The 17,659-nt window shown below is 41.8% G+C and overlaps 1 protein-coding gene across 4 annotated transcripts in view; it reads right to left on the bottom strand.

Annotated features, from left to right (window-relative positions):
• LOC101858124 (cell death abnormality protein 1) overlaps positions 1–12,948 on the bottom strand; it is a 30,208-nt gene extending 17,260 nt beyond the window's left edge. The window contains exons 1-2 of one of the 4 annotated variants that reach the window (XM_005105799.3): positions 7,020–7,603; positions 5,518–6,699 (exon numbers count right to left, since the gene is read on the bottom strand). In XM_005105799.3, coding sequence (XP_005105856.1) covers positions 5,518–6,673 — 1,156 coding nt within the window. In that variant the 5' untranslated portion in view covers positions 6,674–6,699; positions 7,020–7,603. Of the gene's footprint in view, positions 1–872; positions 2,742–5,517; positions 6,700–7,019; positions 7,604–11,628 lie in introns of those variants that run through there. The other 3 variants (XM_005105798.3, XM_005105802.3, XM_005105801.3) reach the window with 3 other exon arrangements.
• Between the last annotated feature and the right edge of the window lie 4,711 nt (positions 12,949–17,659).

Below are 17,659 nucleotides of genomic sequence, written 5' to 3'. Positions count from 1 at the left end.
TCAAATGTTGTTTCTTTGCAGTCCCCCAGTGCGGAACGCTAACAACTTCCTTTTGTTTTCATATGAGGCTCTAGAATGGATCATATTGTCCAACTGGCTGGTCATTTGAACCTTGTTGGTCTGGATCTCGTTACGGTGGTAGACCATGAACTATCCTACTTTTGAAATTGACTGTTGTAATGTAATCACTCTTTGAAATTCGTGATCACAACTTGGCAACTTCACTCGAAGGATAAATCCTGATCTATCTAACACCGCAACTTATGCAATGAATTATTCATTATGCAATAAAACTTCAAATACTCAAGTCTCCACCAAATTTGTTTTTCTTTTCTTGTTGTGCTTATAAAGACGACGACGAAGACAATAGTGATGATGTGACTTTTTATCTTTTTATCCTGGCCGTATCCCCACGGACTCCGTATCCGTCCTTAGGCTGCCGCGCCGTAGGAGTTGGGATTCAGTGTGTGTATTTCAAAGTGCGGTATTTCTTTCATTATTTACTCTTAGGTTTTAAGGACATTTGGCAGTTATGTTATCACACACAACGGAATTTATGGAACTTGATTAAGAGTCACTTTCATCAAATTAGTCTCATCCCCCCCCCCTCCCCCTACAACCCTGCGCCACTTCAAGAAGTACTTTGTCGGTCGTGAACGTGCGTTTTCGAGATATCTTTCAAGTTTCTACACCCATCAAAAACAAAGAAACCGCTGTTCATTGGAAAATTTGGATATTCAGACAGAGCTAAAATCGCCGAATTTGCGTATTTTGGTAATTACAAGCAGAACTAGCGGTTTGACGTGACAGTATAGAATCGGACTGGTCCTCGTTACCAGTATACTCATAGCCTGGATAAAAAGAGTTAGTACCTGCAGTTTCACAAATGCCGCTCTGCCAGTGGCACGGCTCATTTTCTCCACAAGAACAATCTTCGGTACATTGGGAGCCGTACTTTCCCACGGGACACGAGGACTCGGTGCAGCGAGGGGCGACTTTCATCTTTTCCTTGCAAATATCTGAGAGGCATCGCCCAGAACGATAACCGCAATACGCTCCTGCGGCGCAGGGGCACATTTTTTTACACGAAGAGCCATACAATCCAGGTTTGCAGAGGGACTGAGAACAGTTCAATCCGTCCATGCCTGCTTCACACCCTTGGGCGCACTGCCCTGTCTCCACGTCACATTGCTCTTGGTTAGCGCAAAGGCAAAACTGGTCGCATTTCGAACCGAATTTGCCCAGCGCGCACAGCGTCTGGTCGCATTTCGGTCCCTGCCAGTTCTTCTCGCAGCCGGCTGGACATATTCCGGAGTACAGATCGCAAGGCACCTTGTCGGCGCAGTGACACTGGAACTGACACTCACAGCCGTACCGGTTGTGCGGACAAGGGAGGTAGTCCGTCTTGTTGCTGTAGAACGCTCTCTCACAGCCAGGACCCGGATTCTCTCTGCACACTAACCCTAGATTGGGGCACGCGTACAGAGTTGAGCATGTCTTGTACATCGGTCTCGATATTAAGCAGGCCTCACAGGTCGCTCTGTTACTCGTGCTGCAGTAGACTGTCCTAAACTCAATATTTCCCTGACTGTCAATCGTGTAGAGAATACAGTCATTCTGATTCTTCGGCTCACCCTTTGCCCAAAAAGGGAAATTTTTGGTGAAGGCTGGGCCAGACATGTACCTGTACACGCCGGGGTACTGTGTTTTTTTAGAAAAAGCACCAAGTAACCTTGGGACATTGCCAGGAAGTCCATTTATCTTGAAGACATAAGAGATGTAATCTGCATCTTCCTTGGAGTGAAATTCCGACATTTTCATACCAAATTTGTTACACATCCTATTTTGATTTATAAAAGGGCGTCTCTCATTTATGGTGGCGAAGAAATGGATACACGGTATTCGACCGGCGCCTTTGTAACACTGAAGGTCGCTAGCAGTGACACTCTTTAGAATGCTTGAGGAAAGTAGGATAGCAAACCCGAGTAGGTAAATCATTATTGCGCTGGCAAGCCTCAAAAGACACACTACACACCTATGTAACTGGAGTTAGTATTAGAACTAACCACGAAAGGGGAAAAGCGTTATCCCTTTCCTTCTGTAAAGATGAAACAACTACCTGGGCAATGCCAACTCAACCAAGTGACCCACACACGAACAGTGGCATTGCGAGTAGAATTTGTACGAGTCCTTTATGTGTCGAAATAGTACTTCCCACTACCGGTGCACGTATACAACTTTTACGTTTTCTTGGGATTTCCCTTTTCACAAAAAGGGCATTTGGCGTGAACTCCAAAAATTTCCCAATACAACTTCACTTCACTTTAGAAAAGATTGCTTGTGTTGCCGTTAGCTATTACTGATCATTGTTAACCTTTTTGAGTAATCCACAAAGCAATACATTCCGTTGTGTATTTGACAATGTTTTTCTGCACCATAATAATGTACCAATTTGCTTAGCATGAACCGATATTTTGTCTTTATTGACTGTCTCGCCCGAGTATTAGCTGGCAACGTTTTCTAAGTTCATTTGTTAAATAGTAATTTACTGAGTCAATGAGTTACAAATGTGATGACTAACGGTACATCAAGGCTTACAATAATCCATGTAGTTAAAATGTGTATTTTGGAGGTATAAGAACCTTCCCTTTCTATGCTGCTTCATGCTTGTGCGCGATTCTCAGAATTTGGAAATCTTCAGTTATTATTTGACTCAAAAATTGTTCGAAAAAAAAAAAAATAGAACAACGACAACATACAGTTGGACAAGCTATAGCATTTGGGACAAGCCAACGAAGTTTTGTTTACCCTCAATCCAGAATAAGACAATAACTCACTGCCCGCCACGGGCTCGGAGGACCGGAGAACAGCGACTCTATTTTTTTAAAGCGAAAAAAATTCGTCCGGGGAACAGCGACTGGGCCAAGCGATGATCTCGTGTCGACGGTATTGATGGGGCCCGCCGACGATAATAATGTTGTTTAGTAGACTTATTGAATGTTATGTTCTTTAGTAAAAATAATATTAAATTCTGAATCAGCGTATCAAAATTGACATTTCTCACATGTGACTCTTTTTCTTGCTGGATTTGGAAGATCACAAAAAGAAGCTTTTGTTTTTGTTTAAGATAAAGATTGCATCATGTAACATTTCTTTTAACCACAAAGAGGAAGGGCACCTGTCGGTTTTAACTAATCCCGTCATAGCCTACATATAGATCTACCCCTAAAGTCAGAATTGGGAGGGGCAAGCTGTGGCACAGAAACCTTTTGAAGTTTGTTGACGTGTGGCACAATAAGTCCCAGAAATAGTCTGGCAGATTTAAGAAATCGCAAGGAAATAAAAGCAAAAGAAAAACAGTTGATAGAGTAAATCATCGTATCTAAAATACTCAAAATGTACAATTATGTACGAATTGGAAAGTTTTTTAAATTTTCATTGAAAACGCGAACTCCGTTTCCTCTCGCGGTGGCTCGATTAGCAGTGTGCACACATCGTCGGCGGAATGATCGCGATAGCCGCACCATGTGAAAACAACTGTGTTTTGGAAGAAATGTTAAAGGAAACTGATACTATTAAGTAAATTACTTTATCTGTGGTCTATAATTGTTGCATCAGAGCTCTTCTACCCAGCAGACTAAACAAACAAACAAACAAACAAACAAACAAACAAACAAACAAACAAACAAACTCGGGGTGTATTCAAACAGAAGTTGAATGAAAGAACGTTCAATTTTATCAAGTGCATATGTAGGCCTACTGTATGTAATGTTAGCATCAGTATTTATATCGTTGGCGTTGTAGCCTAGTGGTAAAGGCGCCAGACTTTTTTGACTAGGTGTAAAACTTTTTACAAGGGTTCACTGTATTTTTTCTTTTTGAAATTATTTTCTTAGCTGCATTTTTTTCTGTTTTTTTAAAAATAGTTTTGTTTCTTTCTCTTTATTTTTCGTATCTGGCTTCAGTACATGGATATGACTGACATTTTGAAATGCTTCTTTAAAGCCGCACGTACAGGTGACTGGTGGTTACATTTACAATCCTTGCAAGATATGCTCCCCTTCCTTGCTGCTGCCGGGCTCTCACAGTACACCAAGTCGGTCTATATCTACCTTCAGAAGATGAGACAGCTTGAAGAACAGCACCCATCAGTTTTCAATGCCTTCTCGTGTGGCTTTCACGTTCTGCGTCGAAGTGATCGCTTCTGAGCTGGACTGAGTACTGATCTCGGGATTGAGCAAGTCTTAATGAAAAACCTAGTTTGCTGGAGGACTGACGCGTGGTAGAGGCATGGGAGATACACAGAGAACACAGTGGCTCATGTCCAGGCCAGCTTGTGCTTATATATGCAATGAAATGCAGCGGGTTACTGGTACAGAATTAAATACAAGTCAACAACATAATGAAGTCAGTAATGCCAGACACCCCCCCCCTCCCCTCTTGGCATACTTGATTAAAAAAATCTCTCAACGCTTTAATCGGAGTCGGGTCTTCTGGTTGCGCTGGCGAAGTGCCTTATCTTTATACAGCAGAAGGCGGTACGGAAAATTACGAGTTTGAAAAGTGCACGATGTTGTTCATGACATCTATATGTATGGGTTGGGAGATATTAATTGAGTACGGAGCAAAAAATCAATAAAACCATGGCTGATCTTCAAGTGTTCGGAAAAAGCATGGAAGACAGACAGAAAGAACACAGTGAAAGAGGAAAAGAAGCAGGACATGGTGTACCAGTGGTAATGACGACCCTGTGGATGGTTGGTGGGCACCACTGGTACGCCATGTCCTGCTTCTTTTCCTCTTTCACTGTCCAATTTCACCACAAACTTTCACGGAGTGAGACTTGATGAGACTACATTTTCTGGTTTTTGTTTCATGACGTTGTGTGGTTATTTTTCTTCTCTCAGCTGTGCACAAAAGTTTGTGGTGAAATTGGATCGAAACCACACAGACCACTTATCTGGATTAATTCCACATTTCCTCTTGGCCGCCTTTCGATGCTTAAAGGATGCGTAGTGGACATACGACTTTTCAGACATTGACAGGACGTCTAGCATATAGATCTATACGAAGTCCCACCGACGAATGATGTAATGTTTTAAAAAGAGTATTTTGACATGCTCTGCAAAAAATATTTGCAGTCTTGGAATTCCTCATCTTCACGGACAAAGCTTGCTTTGAGATCACGAGTTTCCATACTGGAAGTAAAAAATCGAACAGACTCCAGGCTTGATCTTGAAAAAAAAACTTTCCTTCATCATCAGCTCCTGAACTGAAGTACAATTCATATATTTCATGACAAACTGCATTGAACCAAACCTTCAGTTGACCGTTGTTTTGATTACACTTAACCTACCTGACAAAATTTCTTCGTTACATACTTTTGTACTGCACAACAACACCGACGACGACAACGATGATGATGATGATGATGATGAGGATGATGATGATGATGATGATGATGATGATGATGATGATGATGATGATGATGATGATGATGCCCACAACATCCCATACCTTCACTGGCACAAACACCGGTCATCGAATGGCATGGCTCACCCATTTTGCACATGCACTTTTGATCGCAGTCCGGGCCGTATTTGCCTACCTCAGGACAGAAGACATCATTGCAGTACGGCGGGCTCTTACTTTTTTCCAAGCACGTATCTGACAGACATCGACCTGTGCCTTGGTCACAGAACGCTCCAGCAGCACATGCGCAGGTTGCCGCACATTCGGGGCCGTATTTACCACGGTCGCAGCTGTCGCTCCGATTACAGCCAGGTCCACTCATTCCATGTGGGCAGCCGCTGAGGCAATGACCTGTGATAACGTCACACTGCATGCTGTGTTTGCAGAAACAACCCTTCTCACAGCTGGCCCCGTATTTGTTTAAAGGGCACCGGGTTCGATCGCACTGTCGCCCCTCCCAGTTCTCTTTGCAGCCGGCCGGGCATGTTCCCGTGTACAGATCGCACGGCACGTTCTCTGCACAGTGACACTGGAACTGACACTCACAGCCGTACCGGTTGTACGGACAAGGGAGGTAGTCCGTCAAGTTAGAAAAATACACTCTAAGACAGTATTGGTCAGCCTCTCTACAAACTGGATTCGCCTTGTTGCACTTGACAACATGGGTACAATTGTTGAAAACGTGATCGAAAACCTGGCAGCCCTCGCAGAGTCCCGTCATTAATTTAGAACAGTCCACGTCTTTATAACCCACTGTGTTCTGGCCGGAGGATAGTGCAATCCCCACGCAATAGTTGTTGTTTTGTTGCGGATAATTCCGTAACCATAAAGGGGAAGTCGTTCCGAAATCTGGTCCTCCCATAATTTGATACTTGTCATTATGAGGAAACATTCTCTCAACTCCTACAATCCGAGTGGTATCAGTTTTAAAGTTGTTGGTTGAAAATATGTAGTTCAAAGCATATTTTTCTTCCAAAGACGTCATTGCCAAAGGACGAGTACCAATACGTTCACATGCCTTTTTGAGTGAAGACAGCAAGACGGGGAATTTAGTATGAGTTATAAATCTTGTACAAGGTATTCGACCTGAACCAACTAAGCACTTGGCATCACAAATAATTGCGGTGTGGCAAATTACGACAGCGAACAAAAATAGGTCAAGCATTGAAACAGCTCCCGGAGGTATTCTACTTAGAGTCATGTTTCATTCCTGTTCTCGAACGGAAACTGTTGGTTGCAAAGTCATTAGATTTAAAAAACAACAACAACAGATTTCTATCTATCTATCTATCTATCTATCTATCTGAGAGAGAGAGAGAGATAGATAGATAGATAGATAGATAGATAGATAGATAGATAGATAGATAGATAGAGGGAGAGAGATAGAGAGAGAGACAGAGAAAAAGAGAGACACACAGAGAGAGAGAGAGAGAGAGAGAGAGAGAGAGAGAGAGAGAGAGAGAGAGTCGCTTCCGTAGATCACAAATGTTGTATGACCAAACTGATACCAGTGTGTACTTTACGTCCCTTTGGAAATGAAAACTCACTGGTAAGCATGTCTCGTTTTCGGCAAAACGATTCACTGTAGTGTTTGCCTCACAGTGAAACGATGTAGAATCTAGATCTAGATCTAGATCTCTCTGGCTAGCAATGCACAGTCAAAGAAAAGACACCCTTTCAAAGAAAGACAAAGAAACAAACAGGCCTGAGTAGTGATACATAAATTATTATGCAGCATTCTTCTTCGTAATAAAGATCTTCGTAGAGATAGATATCTGTCTGACCAGATTCTTTCGTTAATTTTAATAGTTGGATTGAGTCAAGCGGCCTTTGTCGAAAAGTGGCCAACAGCCAGACGATATTGTTGCGGAGGATGAGTTAATTAAATTGTACGGTCTTTGGCGGTGCTAACAGGTGTGTCAAGGGTGTTCGGGAATTCTTGTTGTATAAATATGTGTTCCTGGTGAGAATGTATATTTATAAAATCTAGCTGGATACACCGTTCGATGAACGGACTTGATCCTCAAGTCATTGTGGGACCAGTGCGCACAGCTAGTGAACGGAAGTCTCACTTGTGTACAATGGCGTCTTAGAAGACGGACTTTCCAAAGATTAGAAACTAATGAAAAACTGAAAATTAAGCTACAGTGACTTCAGACTTCTCAATAAAACTGTGCACTCTTTAAATTATTGTGATTTTTTGTTCACATTCGAAAGTTAAGTGGTTTGGAAGTTTTAGGCGGCCAAAGTGACGAACTTTCACAAATAATATGCTAGCTAAGCCCACTTTCGATGAAAGGAATGATCGGTGCATTTACATCAACTGAAAGTCAACTGGAATGGAGCAATAAATCTTGAGATGAAGTGAGTGACACATGTGTTTCCAAGTTGCCAAATATATAAATGATGTTTAGATAGATTCTCTATTCCGCTATACTATATTTTTTCACAACAATCGAAGCTAGCTTTAAAAAAATCTTTGCTTCATAAATTTGTGTAAAATACTATAAATCTCCGTCACGCAGAAAATGGAATTGCTCACAGGACTTCCCACTTCTCACACACATTTTGCGTACGCATGTGACCTACTTTTTTGCAAACAAAGTTATGAAAACATGGCTTCAGTAAACATAATCCCGCGATTTAAAAAAATGATGGACTTGCTTTTAGAAGTGACCTTGTCCTAGCTATCAACTTTTTAAAATCTGTAGAAACCACCCTCTGGGATTTTAAAATTAGTATTTAATAAGGAATTTTCTCGAATAGAGCTAACAGTGGTTTACAAAAATTATATTGATTTGTTAAGACAAATTGATACAAGTCACTGTGCAAAAGCTGGAGAGTTTATGTTTCAATAGTGTAGGAGATATTCGACAAAAAGTTGCGCCAAGAATTTTTGACTGCACTATAGATCATGATTTATCCTATGAGTGACATTGCCAAGTTGTAATCACGAGTTTCAACAAGTGATTAAAACTGGCAATTTCACAAGTAGGATAAATCATGGTCTAACACCATAACGAATGTTATAATTTTTTAAATACCATATTGATATCAGCCGGTGACATAAATCCGGACCTGCAAAGTTCAAATGACCAGCCAAGTGGACATGAGGATATATTCTACAGTCTCATATAAAAACAAAATGCTCATGCCCGTTGGAGTCAGAGTAAGGATTAGAAAAAATCTGGATCGTTGTTAGCCAGGCTAATTTATATGCTGTGCCATCCGTATGTCTCCCTCCACGAAATAAACCACAAACAAACCAATACTAACGGAAGTATAAGAAAAGAAAGCATAAGACTATTAAGACGTACGATTCAAAAAGTGAAAAGTTCAGAAACTGCATTAAAATCTATGTGACATAATGTTGTCTTGAGAATAGAGATGACTTTGGTTTTAAAATTTGCAACCAAAGCAAACCAAAAGCTGGGAGTCGTTTGCTAGCACAGTAAAATACATCGCCGCACTCGGACACAATCCCATTTCACTATGGTGCCCACCATTTGACTCAATTTGGAACACAACTAAGGGCAACGTAGAGAGTTGTGCCATGCCTACTCTCTACTATAGGTACAATTATTGGAGACTTGTGTTTAGCACTTCATTAAAAATGAATGAATGAGGGCAATCCTGGGGTGCACACGAGACACTTCAGCTGAGGCAATGAGATACTTCCTAGACTTCCCATGTGCAGACGAGAGGCACAAACTGGCACACGTCCATGCCTTTCTGCGAGTCAGCGCAGACGAGACGAACCCTCTACATAAGAAAATGGGACGGCAGATGACATCAAGGCTAAAGAGGGGCACAGAATGGATGACTCAAGCCACGAACACCATCAACGAGTGCAGCCAGATACAAGACATCAGGAGAGGCAGGGATTGGGTCGTGGTCGATGATGCGCTCGGAGAGTACACAACAGTGAAGGCAACATTGGGTAGAGAATGTCGCAACAGGCCACTTGGAGCTACAAACGCAGAAATTGAAACCCTGATAGAAGAGCATAGCGTACATGGAGATACTATGATCTTCAGGGATGGATCAGTCAACAGAGAAGTCAAATCAGGCTGGGCCTTCAGTGTCAGTTGACGGGGTAGTAGTGAAGGAGCAAAGTGGAACAACTGCATTGACAACATCAAGTATGTGTATGGAGATAAAAGCCATAAGTGAGGTTCTACACTGGATCAAGAAAACAAGCCATCAGGGAGCAGTAATCATTACTGACTCTATGAGCACACTACAGAAGGTACAGAAAGGGATGCTGCATGTGGACTGGAAGGCTACGATCAGAGAGAGCAGCCTGGAAAGAGTGGCCTGGGTCTTCTGCCCGGACCTCGCGGGGGGACCGGCAACGAGAGAGCAGACAAGCTGGCTGGAGAAGCAAAAACAGGAGGGAATTTGACACTGGACCCACCAACCGTCCTAACCGCTGTAAGGGAAAATTAGAGGGAGAATAGGGTGAATAGCGGTTCCCACAGTCTAAGTAGATCGAAGGAGAAAGGGATCCAAAGAGGAGAAAGGAAACACAGCCATCTGTGCGGACCAGTCCGACGGATCCCCAATCTTCATTAAAATTTTAGGCGCCTGTAATTGTTAGCACACTTGCGACGAAGATTTTACAGAGGGCAAAGAGCGGCTGGCTTAACATTGCACGGTTTGGGAATGTTATGATTCAAGTCTATACCTTGCTTACAGTAGGTTAGAGGGCGAGGAAAGTGCTCGGAGAAACGTAGGCAATTTTTTATATTTCACGTGTGAGATAGCATCTTATATTTCGAGTTAAATATCTGTGGATTTATTTTACCAGAAGTGCAATGAAGCAATTACTATTATGGTATTATTATTATTATTATTATCATCATTATTATTATTATCATCATCATTATTAAGAGAATGGATGACAACCGGATTCCGAAGGAACTTCTCTATGGAGAACTTGCCCAGGGAAAGAGACAAAGAGGAAGTCCAAAATTGAGGTACAAAAAAGACACCTGCAAAAACAGCTTATCTTAGCTTGGAGTAGATGTTAACATCTGAGAAGAAATAGCTGAGGACCGGAAAACATTGAGGAAAAGTATAAAGGAAAGAATTAAAATGTTAGAGAACAGCCTTAGAAACAACCAGGCTGAGAAGCGCCAACGACGAAAGGAAAACAGCGGAAATACAGAGCTTCGATCTACGACACGGACATGCAAGCACTGCGACAGAATCTGCGCTTCAAACAGGAAGAATTAGCCATGAAAGAAGCTGCATGAAGACAACCTTGCGACCATCTTAAGCTAAATTGACCGTCTGCATAGACGAAAAGAGCCATAGTATTATTATTATTATTATGATTATTTTTATTATTATTATTTTATTTTTGTTAATTTTTTATTTTTTAAATTATTATTATTATTATTGTTATTATTTTCCATCATGATTGACAAACATACATAATACTGATACAGACAATAACGTTACCTTAAAGTTACAAGGTTCTATCTGACATTTTTGGCTTTTTGAGTTACAAATACCATGAGGTCAGAAACCAAATGCTTTATCTGCGCTAGCAAAATCGTAAGATTACTCGGAATCATTATCAAGATATTCAAAGAATTGCATTCGTAAAAAGCTTGATACGTTTTGTAACTCAATATTATTTTAAACAACTTTCTCAAAACTAGGTACTGGGCAGATATAATTTTTTATTGTAAGGTGGCGATATGTAAAATCTAAAGAAGGCGAAAACGGGAATTGCAGATTTTAAAGACGATATATCAAAGTTAATAGCACTGATTCACATCTGTGAGTGAAATGTATGTTTAATGTATGATACCCCCCCCCCCCTTTACAGGGTGTGTTTTACCCATGTGTCTCGAGAGAAGACCAAAAAAGTACGGTTGGTCAATACGTTAGGAAGCAATATTGCATTAAACTGCTATGAAATGAGTTTATTTTCTCTAAAGGATTCTGTACTGCACTTTATTCCTAAATACCTCACAACGACTACGGTGGTGACTATGAGGAGGAAAATGATGAGGAAGAAGAAAAAGAGGAAGAGCAGGAGGAGGAAGTGAGGTAGGATGAGGAATGTAGGAGGAGGGGGAGTATGAAGGTTGTGCTAGCAAAAAAACATGGGGGGGGGACGGAGGTATTTTCAATATCACATACCTTCGTTGCTGCAGATACCAAGATTCCTCTCGCACGCGTTTCCATCTAGACAAGGACATTTCTCTTCGCATTCTTTACCGTAGGTGCCTACTTCGCACGCAGAGATGTTGGTGCAAAACGGCAGTGTTCTAGTCTTTATAAGGCAAGAATCTGAGAGGCACCGACCGGAATTCTTGTCACAAGTTGCCCCCTCGGCACAAGGACAGTCTAGTGTACATTCGGCTCCGTACTTGCCGGGCGGACACTCAGACTTGGTACAATAACGATCACTCATACCTTCTGGGCACCCGTTAATGCATTGGCCTGTCTCCAAGTCACACTGAAGGTCGCCTGCACATAAACAAAACTTGTCGCAGTTCTCCCCGAACTTGTTCACACGACATTTAGTGACATTGCAGTTAGGGCCCTGCCAATTTTTCTTGCAGCCGGCCGGACATACTCCCGTGTACAGATCGCACGGCACGTTGTCGGCGCAGTGACACTGGGACTCGCACTCACAGCCGTACCGGTTGTACGGACAAGGGAGGTAGTCCGTCTTGTTGGTAAAAAACACCGGTATACATTTAGCTTCTCTAAAGATCTTACACACCAAATCGTTTCTAAACTGGCATTTATAGGGAAAATAGCAGGACGTCCAGGTAGGATTGGGCACAAAACAGGCCTCACAGAGCGCATACTTTTGGGATGCGCACGAATAGTCTTCGTACCCTACCTCTCCTACTTTGTCACTGGTAATGGCCACACATCGAACATCCTCATCAGGCTGGCCGTCAAGCCATAGAGGGGACTTACTTATGAAGGCAGGGCCGGAAAAGCTCCGATAGTATGCATCATCGGAATCTTTGGATCTCAAAACTCCAACGGTGTTGCTCCTACTTTGCAGACTATTTTTAGCAACTTTATAGAAATATTTCATGGCATATTTGTCTTCAGTCGACAGTAATTCTAGAAGACGCATACCATACGATTTACACGTGGCCTTGTGTTTCTCAACACTTTGTTTAATATCAACTTGACCCACAATAACTGTACAAGGAATGCGGCCAGAACCTCTTAGACACTGACTCATGCTGTGTCTTATAATGACACACGCAATGGCAGTAAACCAAATAAAGTACAGTGAGATAAATTTGGGAGAAGTTCTACAACATACAATCATGATTTCGCTTGAAGCTCCGTAAGCGACAAATATGAGCAGTTAGGTTATTTCACATTTCCATTATTAACAGAAAAAATCCTTTCTTGAGATCCGGTCTCAATTAACAATTGAGTCAGCTTTTGGTTGGAAGTTCACAGATACGTGTGTTGAAACCAACCACATCCGTTCAAGAGAAGGTTACGCACTTCAACTAAAAGAGAGTTATATCACATTAGAACTTGTACACATCAGATCGATGATATTACTTCTTCAGAAACAAAGAAAAGAAGTAGTCTGTTGTTTTTGTGCTTCAATTAAAAATTTGTAAATTTCCAGGTAGTATATTATTCAAATTAAAACGCTTTTAGTACAATTTCATTTACATTAAATTTTTTTTGCGTTTAAAGTACGTCTTATCTATGCTTATGTGATAGGGGTGGTAACCTATTCGGAAACTTACCACAGTCATCAGGAAATAGTATTATATTATGTCGGCGTCAAAATGCAAGAATTGTGCATTCCTCTATATGATGAGCGGATATTCCCGGACAGTAGTTTTCGAAGATACGAGATAATCTGTTGCTTTTCGTGGTACCCCCCCCCCCCTTTTTCTCCTTAAATTTTAATTAGAATGTACACGCCGATGGCCACCAAGATTTGTGCTCTGTAAGAAAAAACTTCGTTGCGAGGTTTGCACCCAAGGGCAATGCCATTAGGCCTAAATTACGAGCAATACCATAGAATTATATTATGGTATCCTAAATTGTGCCTTCTGGCGTAATTTCGGTCGACTGTGATGCACACCAGTTCTCTCAATCCATTTGTAGCTGAATGAAAGCAATGAGTCTACATAACAAGAGGGGCCACTTCTCTCTTTGAGCCAATTAAAAAAGTGTCCTCAAATTTCGGTGGCGCCCTCTTCACAAAAGCGCACCTTTAGCGAACAGAGTTATCCTACTTGAGTTTTAAAAAATCAAAGTGAAACTAGCAAGTTTTTGAATGAATTTCGGAAGAACGCTTTTTTAAAATGGTTACGCTGACAAAATCCTCTTCCGGAGGAAAGGGTGATTGTTTTCTTCGTTTAATTTGACTTTAGAATGAAAGGCGAGAGGTCATTAAAATATAAATAACCTAAAACTCCGCACTGAACGAACCCGAACTACTGATGAACAGCAGTCGATCTGCGCACGCAAGGAGGTGCTATTCCTATTCTTCTTCTGGAAAAACGAAAGAGAGCTTCAAAACAGACTGCAGCGCCATCTGAAGCAAAGTGCATACTTCCTGCGGACACTTTTTTGGCTGAGTGGCCCATCTTGTTATTTATTATCTTTGATGAAAGGGAGGATGGGAAATGTGCTGCGAACACGAGACTGGTGTTTTGCTCTGCATTTGGGCTCTCAATGTGAGAAGGGTGTGCTGCGAAATTTTTATATAGAATAAATAGCGGTGTCCATGGCAGTAAACACTCTAGGATATTATTATAAACGGAGCAGAACTCCAGTATCGTTGTAGTCGAATGCATGCGACAACATTCCCAAGAAATCATTCCCTCCATTTAAGTAGCGCCAAAAGTGGGTGGTTGGCGGGTGCTCTGGTGTGGTTTGCTCCTTCTTTCCTATCAAACATCTGTCCCCCTTGTCTCTCGTCCTTCTTTTTTTGTGTATGTTACTCTCATGTAAATCTTTATTCTTGGGCACTTGTATGACCTTATTGTGTTGCAAGTGCCGTAAAACTCTTACTAAAGCTAAACTAAACATTTAAGTAGTGCGCTACCCCCCCCCCCCCAAATAGACCCACCTCTTCGTGGTGGGGGGATTAGTACTCTTCGAATAGGAAAAGAAAAAGAGGAAGCTAACGGGTCAAGGGGTGACCCCGAAAAGAGACATATTACTTTACTATGTTTCTTACTCTTTCTATTTATTGTTTTTATTGTTTTACTTTATTACATTTATTAACTTTTCTTTTCTCCTCTCTCCATCGACAACCTTTCTTTGACCTGGAGTTGGGATGGGTATTGGTGGGGTGGAAAGCAGAGGTTCATTTTCAGCATTGTACTGGATGTGGCTTTACGTAGAGAATACCCAGCTACATACATGTATTAAACATGCACATATCGGAGAGCCCTATGACTGCGGAGAAGGTGCAGAGACCATTTGCGTCTTGCTTGTTGACAACATTTACCCTCTGGGATCTGCCATGCCTTCCCCTGCCCCCATCTGTCGGATGAGAGGACTTGGTTGCTCGGGTAGGAGGGGAGGGGGGGGGAGGAAATCTAGCTTCCAATTGGTATTATTGTTACTATTAGTATTATTATTATTATATTATAATTTTTGTATTTCAGCAACACACAGCAACTATGCTCTTAATAGCGTCTTTCTCTTCTTTATCTCCTCAAACAACTTCTCAATATAATACAACAGACACCAACATACCCATTCATTTTTCTTACAATCTCTCTGTGATGGAGTTGAGTTTTTGTTTGTGGCATTGCACCTACAGCCACTGCTTTATCTCCTACCCCGGGATGGAAGGAAAATCACAGAACCACTAGTTTTAGATGCTATTCACAAATGATAGAATCCCATACGAGCTGAGACGCCGCCTCGGTAATCAAGGTCTCCCCCAGGTCTTAGTGGGCAACCAAGCTGGCCTGGTGGATGGTTATTGGAAGAAAAAGAAAAGCAGAAAGCAGAGAAAATGGAAAAACAAGAAGAAAACACCCCCTACAACTGGTAACGGAAAAGAAAAGCTTATAGACTTCAATATTCTTCAGGCAAATGTCTGTGGCTTGGACAAGAAGAAAACACAATTGGGGAAAATTTGGTATGAAAGGAAAGTCCACATTGCTCTATTACAGGAAACTCTCCATTCATCCTGCGACATAAACATCACTGGGTATACCCCTTATCCATGTAAATGTGAAGGTTGCCAAGGGATTATAACCTATATCAGAAATGACATCCAGGGTGAAGTAGAGCTCCTTAATTGGCACCCCACAGACGCACATAAAGTCACCCTGTGGTATGGCAACAGCAAGCTCATACTTTATAACATCTATTGTCCCCAAAGTAGCACTCTGATCTGAACTTCTTGGAACAGAGCACTATCTTTAAGAAGACGGTCATAGCTGGTGACCTTAATGGACACTCCCCCCTTTGGGTCTATGCTGACCAAAACAACACAGGTAGAGGATTGAAGAACTATGTCTGTCCTCTAACCTCATCCTTCTTCAAGATGAGGATTCAACCAAAACACTTCTTCACAGGAGACATGGTACCCTCCACAGACCAGATCTCACCCTGGTCTCTGCTGATTTACACAACAATTGCAGTGAAGAGGTGCTAGACTGTATATCTAGTGACCATCGTCCCGTTCTCACCAAAATCAGTATACTGAAACACAGACAAAGGAAAAGAAAAACCCGTTGGAACTTCAAGAAGGCAAACTGGGATCTCTTCAGAAAACAGCTGAGGACACCGTTAAACTGGATGATCTAGACAATAAAAGTATAGTGAACTCACCTCCACCATCTTAGATGCTGCAAAGAAGAGTATCCCACAGGGGTGCAGAACCAACTATAAACCCTTTTGGAACGAGCGCTTGGAGAAAGCTACAAAAACTAAAAATGATGCCAGACATGAATATGAGAAAGATCTAAAAAATATGGACAAGAAAATTAGATACAAAAAGGCCGTAGCAGAGGCTAAACTTGTCACCAAGGAATCTAAGAAGGAAGCCTGGACGCAGAAGTGTGAGGGACTCAATTTACATCAAGGTGGGCGTGAAGCTTGGACACTTCTAAATAACCTCACTGGCGAAAAATGGAAAGAAAACCCAAACCACTACATACAGAAACCGAAGTTCTCACCAGCAAGTTAAAAAAAGGCCGAACACTTCAATAAACATTTTGCCTCCATTAACAAGAGCAGCAAAAGGAATGACCTGGACAGGGGTCTACAGAGTGTTCTGAAAGGAAAAGAGAGAGATTTGATGACACCGAGTATCTTCCAGGACTTCTTAACAAAGCGAGAGTTGGACTGTGCAATCAAGAAACTAAAGAAGTAAAAAAGCCCAGGTCCTGATAAAGTACACAATGAGATGCTACAAAACCTTGGTGAAAAAGCCAAACTGCTACTTCTTAAGCTCTACAGCAGAACATGGACCGAGGGAAATCTGCCTAAAGCATGGACACTAGCTACTATAAACCCAATCTTAAAGAAAGGAAAGAAGGCCAAGGACCCTAAAAACTACCGCCCAATATCACTCACGTCCTGTATTGGCAAGCTCTGTGAAAGAATCCTCAATTCTCGTCTTTATTGGTGGCTTGAGTCTTCAGGTCTGATATCATAGTGTCAAGCAGGGTTCAGGTCAAAAGGCAGGACAGAAGACCAGCTCTTCAGGCTCACACAGAAAACCATTGATGGATTTCAAGGAGGGGAACAGACAACGGCTGTATTTGTGGATCTCCAACAAGCCTACGATAGAGTGTGGAGGAAATGACTACTCTTAAAACTGCAGAACATGGGAATCAAGGGAAACATGTACTCCTGGATTAAATCATTCCTTACAGATAGACTTGTCCAGACCCAGATGGATGAAACCCTATCTTCAAAAGCAGTACTGGGGGAAGGACTCCCACAGGGATCTTCTATCAGCTGTACCTTATTCCTTGTCTTCCTCAATGATGTTTCAGATGTTCTCAAAACAGAAAAAGCCCTTTTTGCTGATGACCTGTTCCTTTGGCACACTGGAAACTCGACAACAATAAGCAGACGAAGACTACAAGATGATCTAAATTCCCTAGGAACCTATTGCCGTTTATGGAAGATGAAAGTAAATTGCGAAAAAAACTGTCTACTCTGTTTTTACGAGAAGCTATAACCTTGCAAATGC

The sequence above is a fragment of the Aplysia californica genome, unplaced genomic scaffold (genome assembly GCF_000002075.1).
Source record: "Aplysia californica isolate F4 #8 unplaced genomic scaffold, AplCal3.0 scaffold00493, whole genome shotgun sequence".
NCBI lineage: Eukaryota > Metazoa > Mollusca > Gastropoda > Aplysiida > Aplysiidae > Aplysia > Aplysia californica.
Note: the sequence above shows the minus strand (reverse complement) of the source record. Positions and strands in the feature narration are given on the sequence as shown.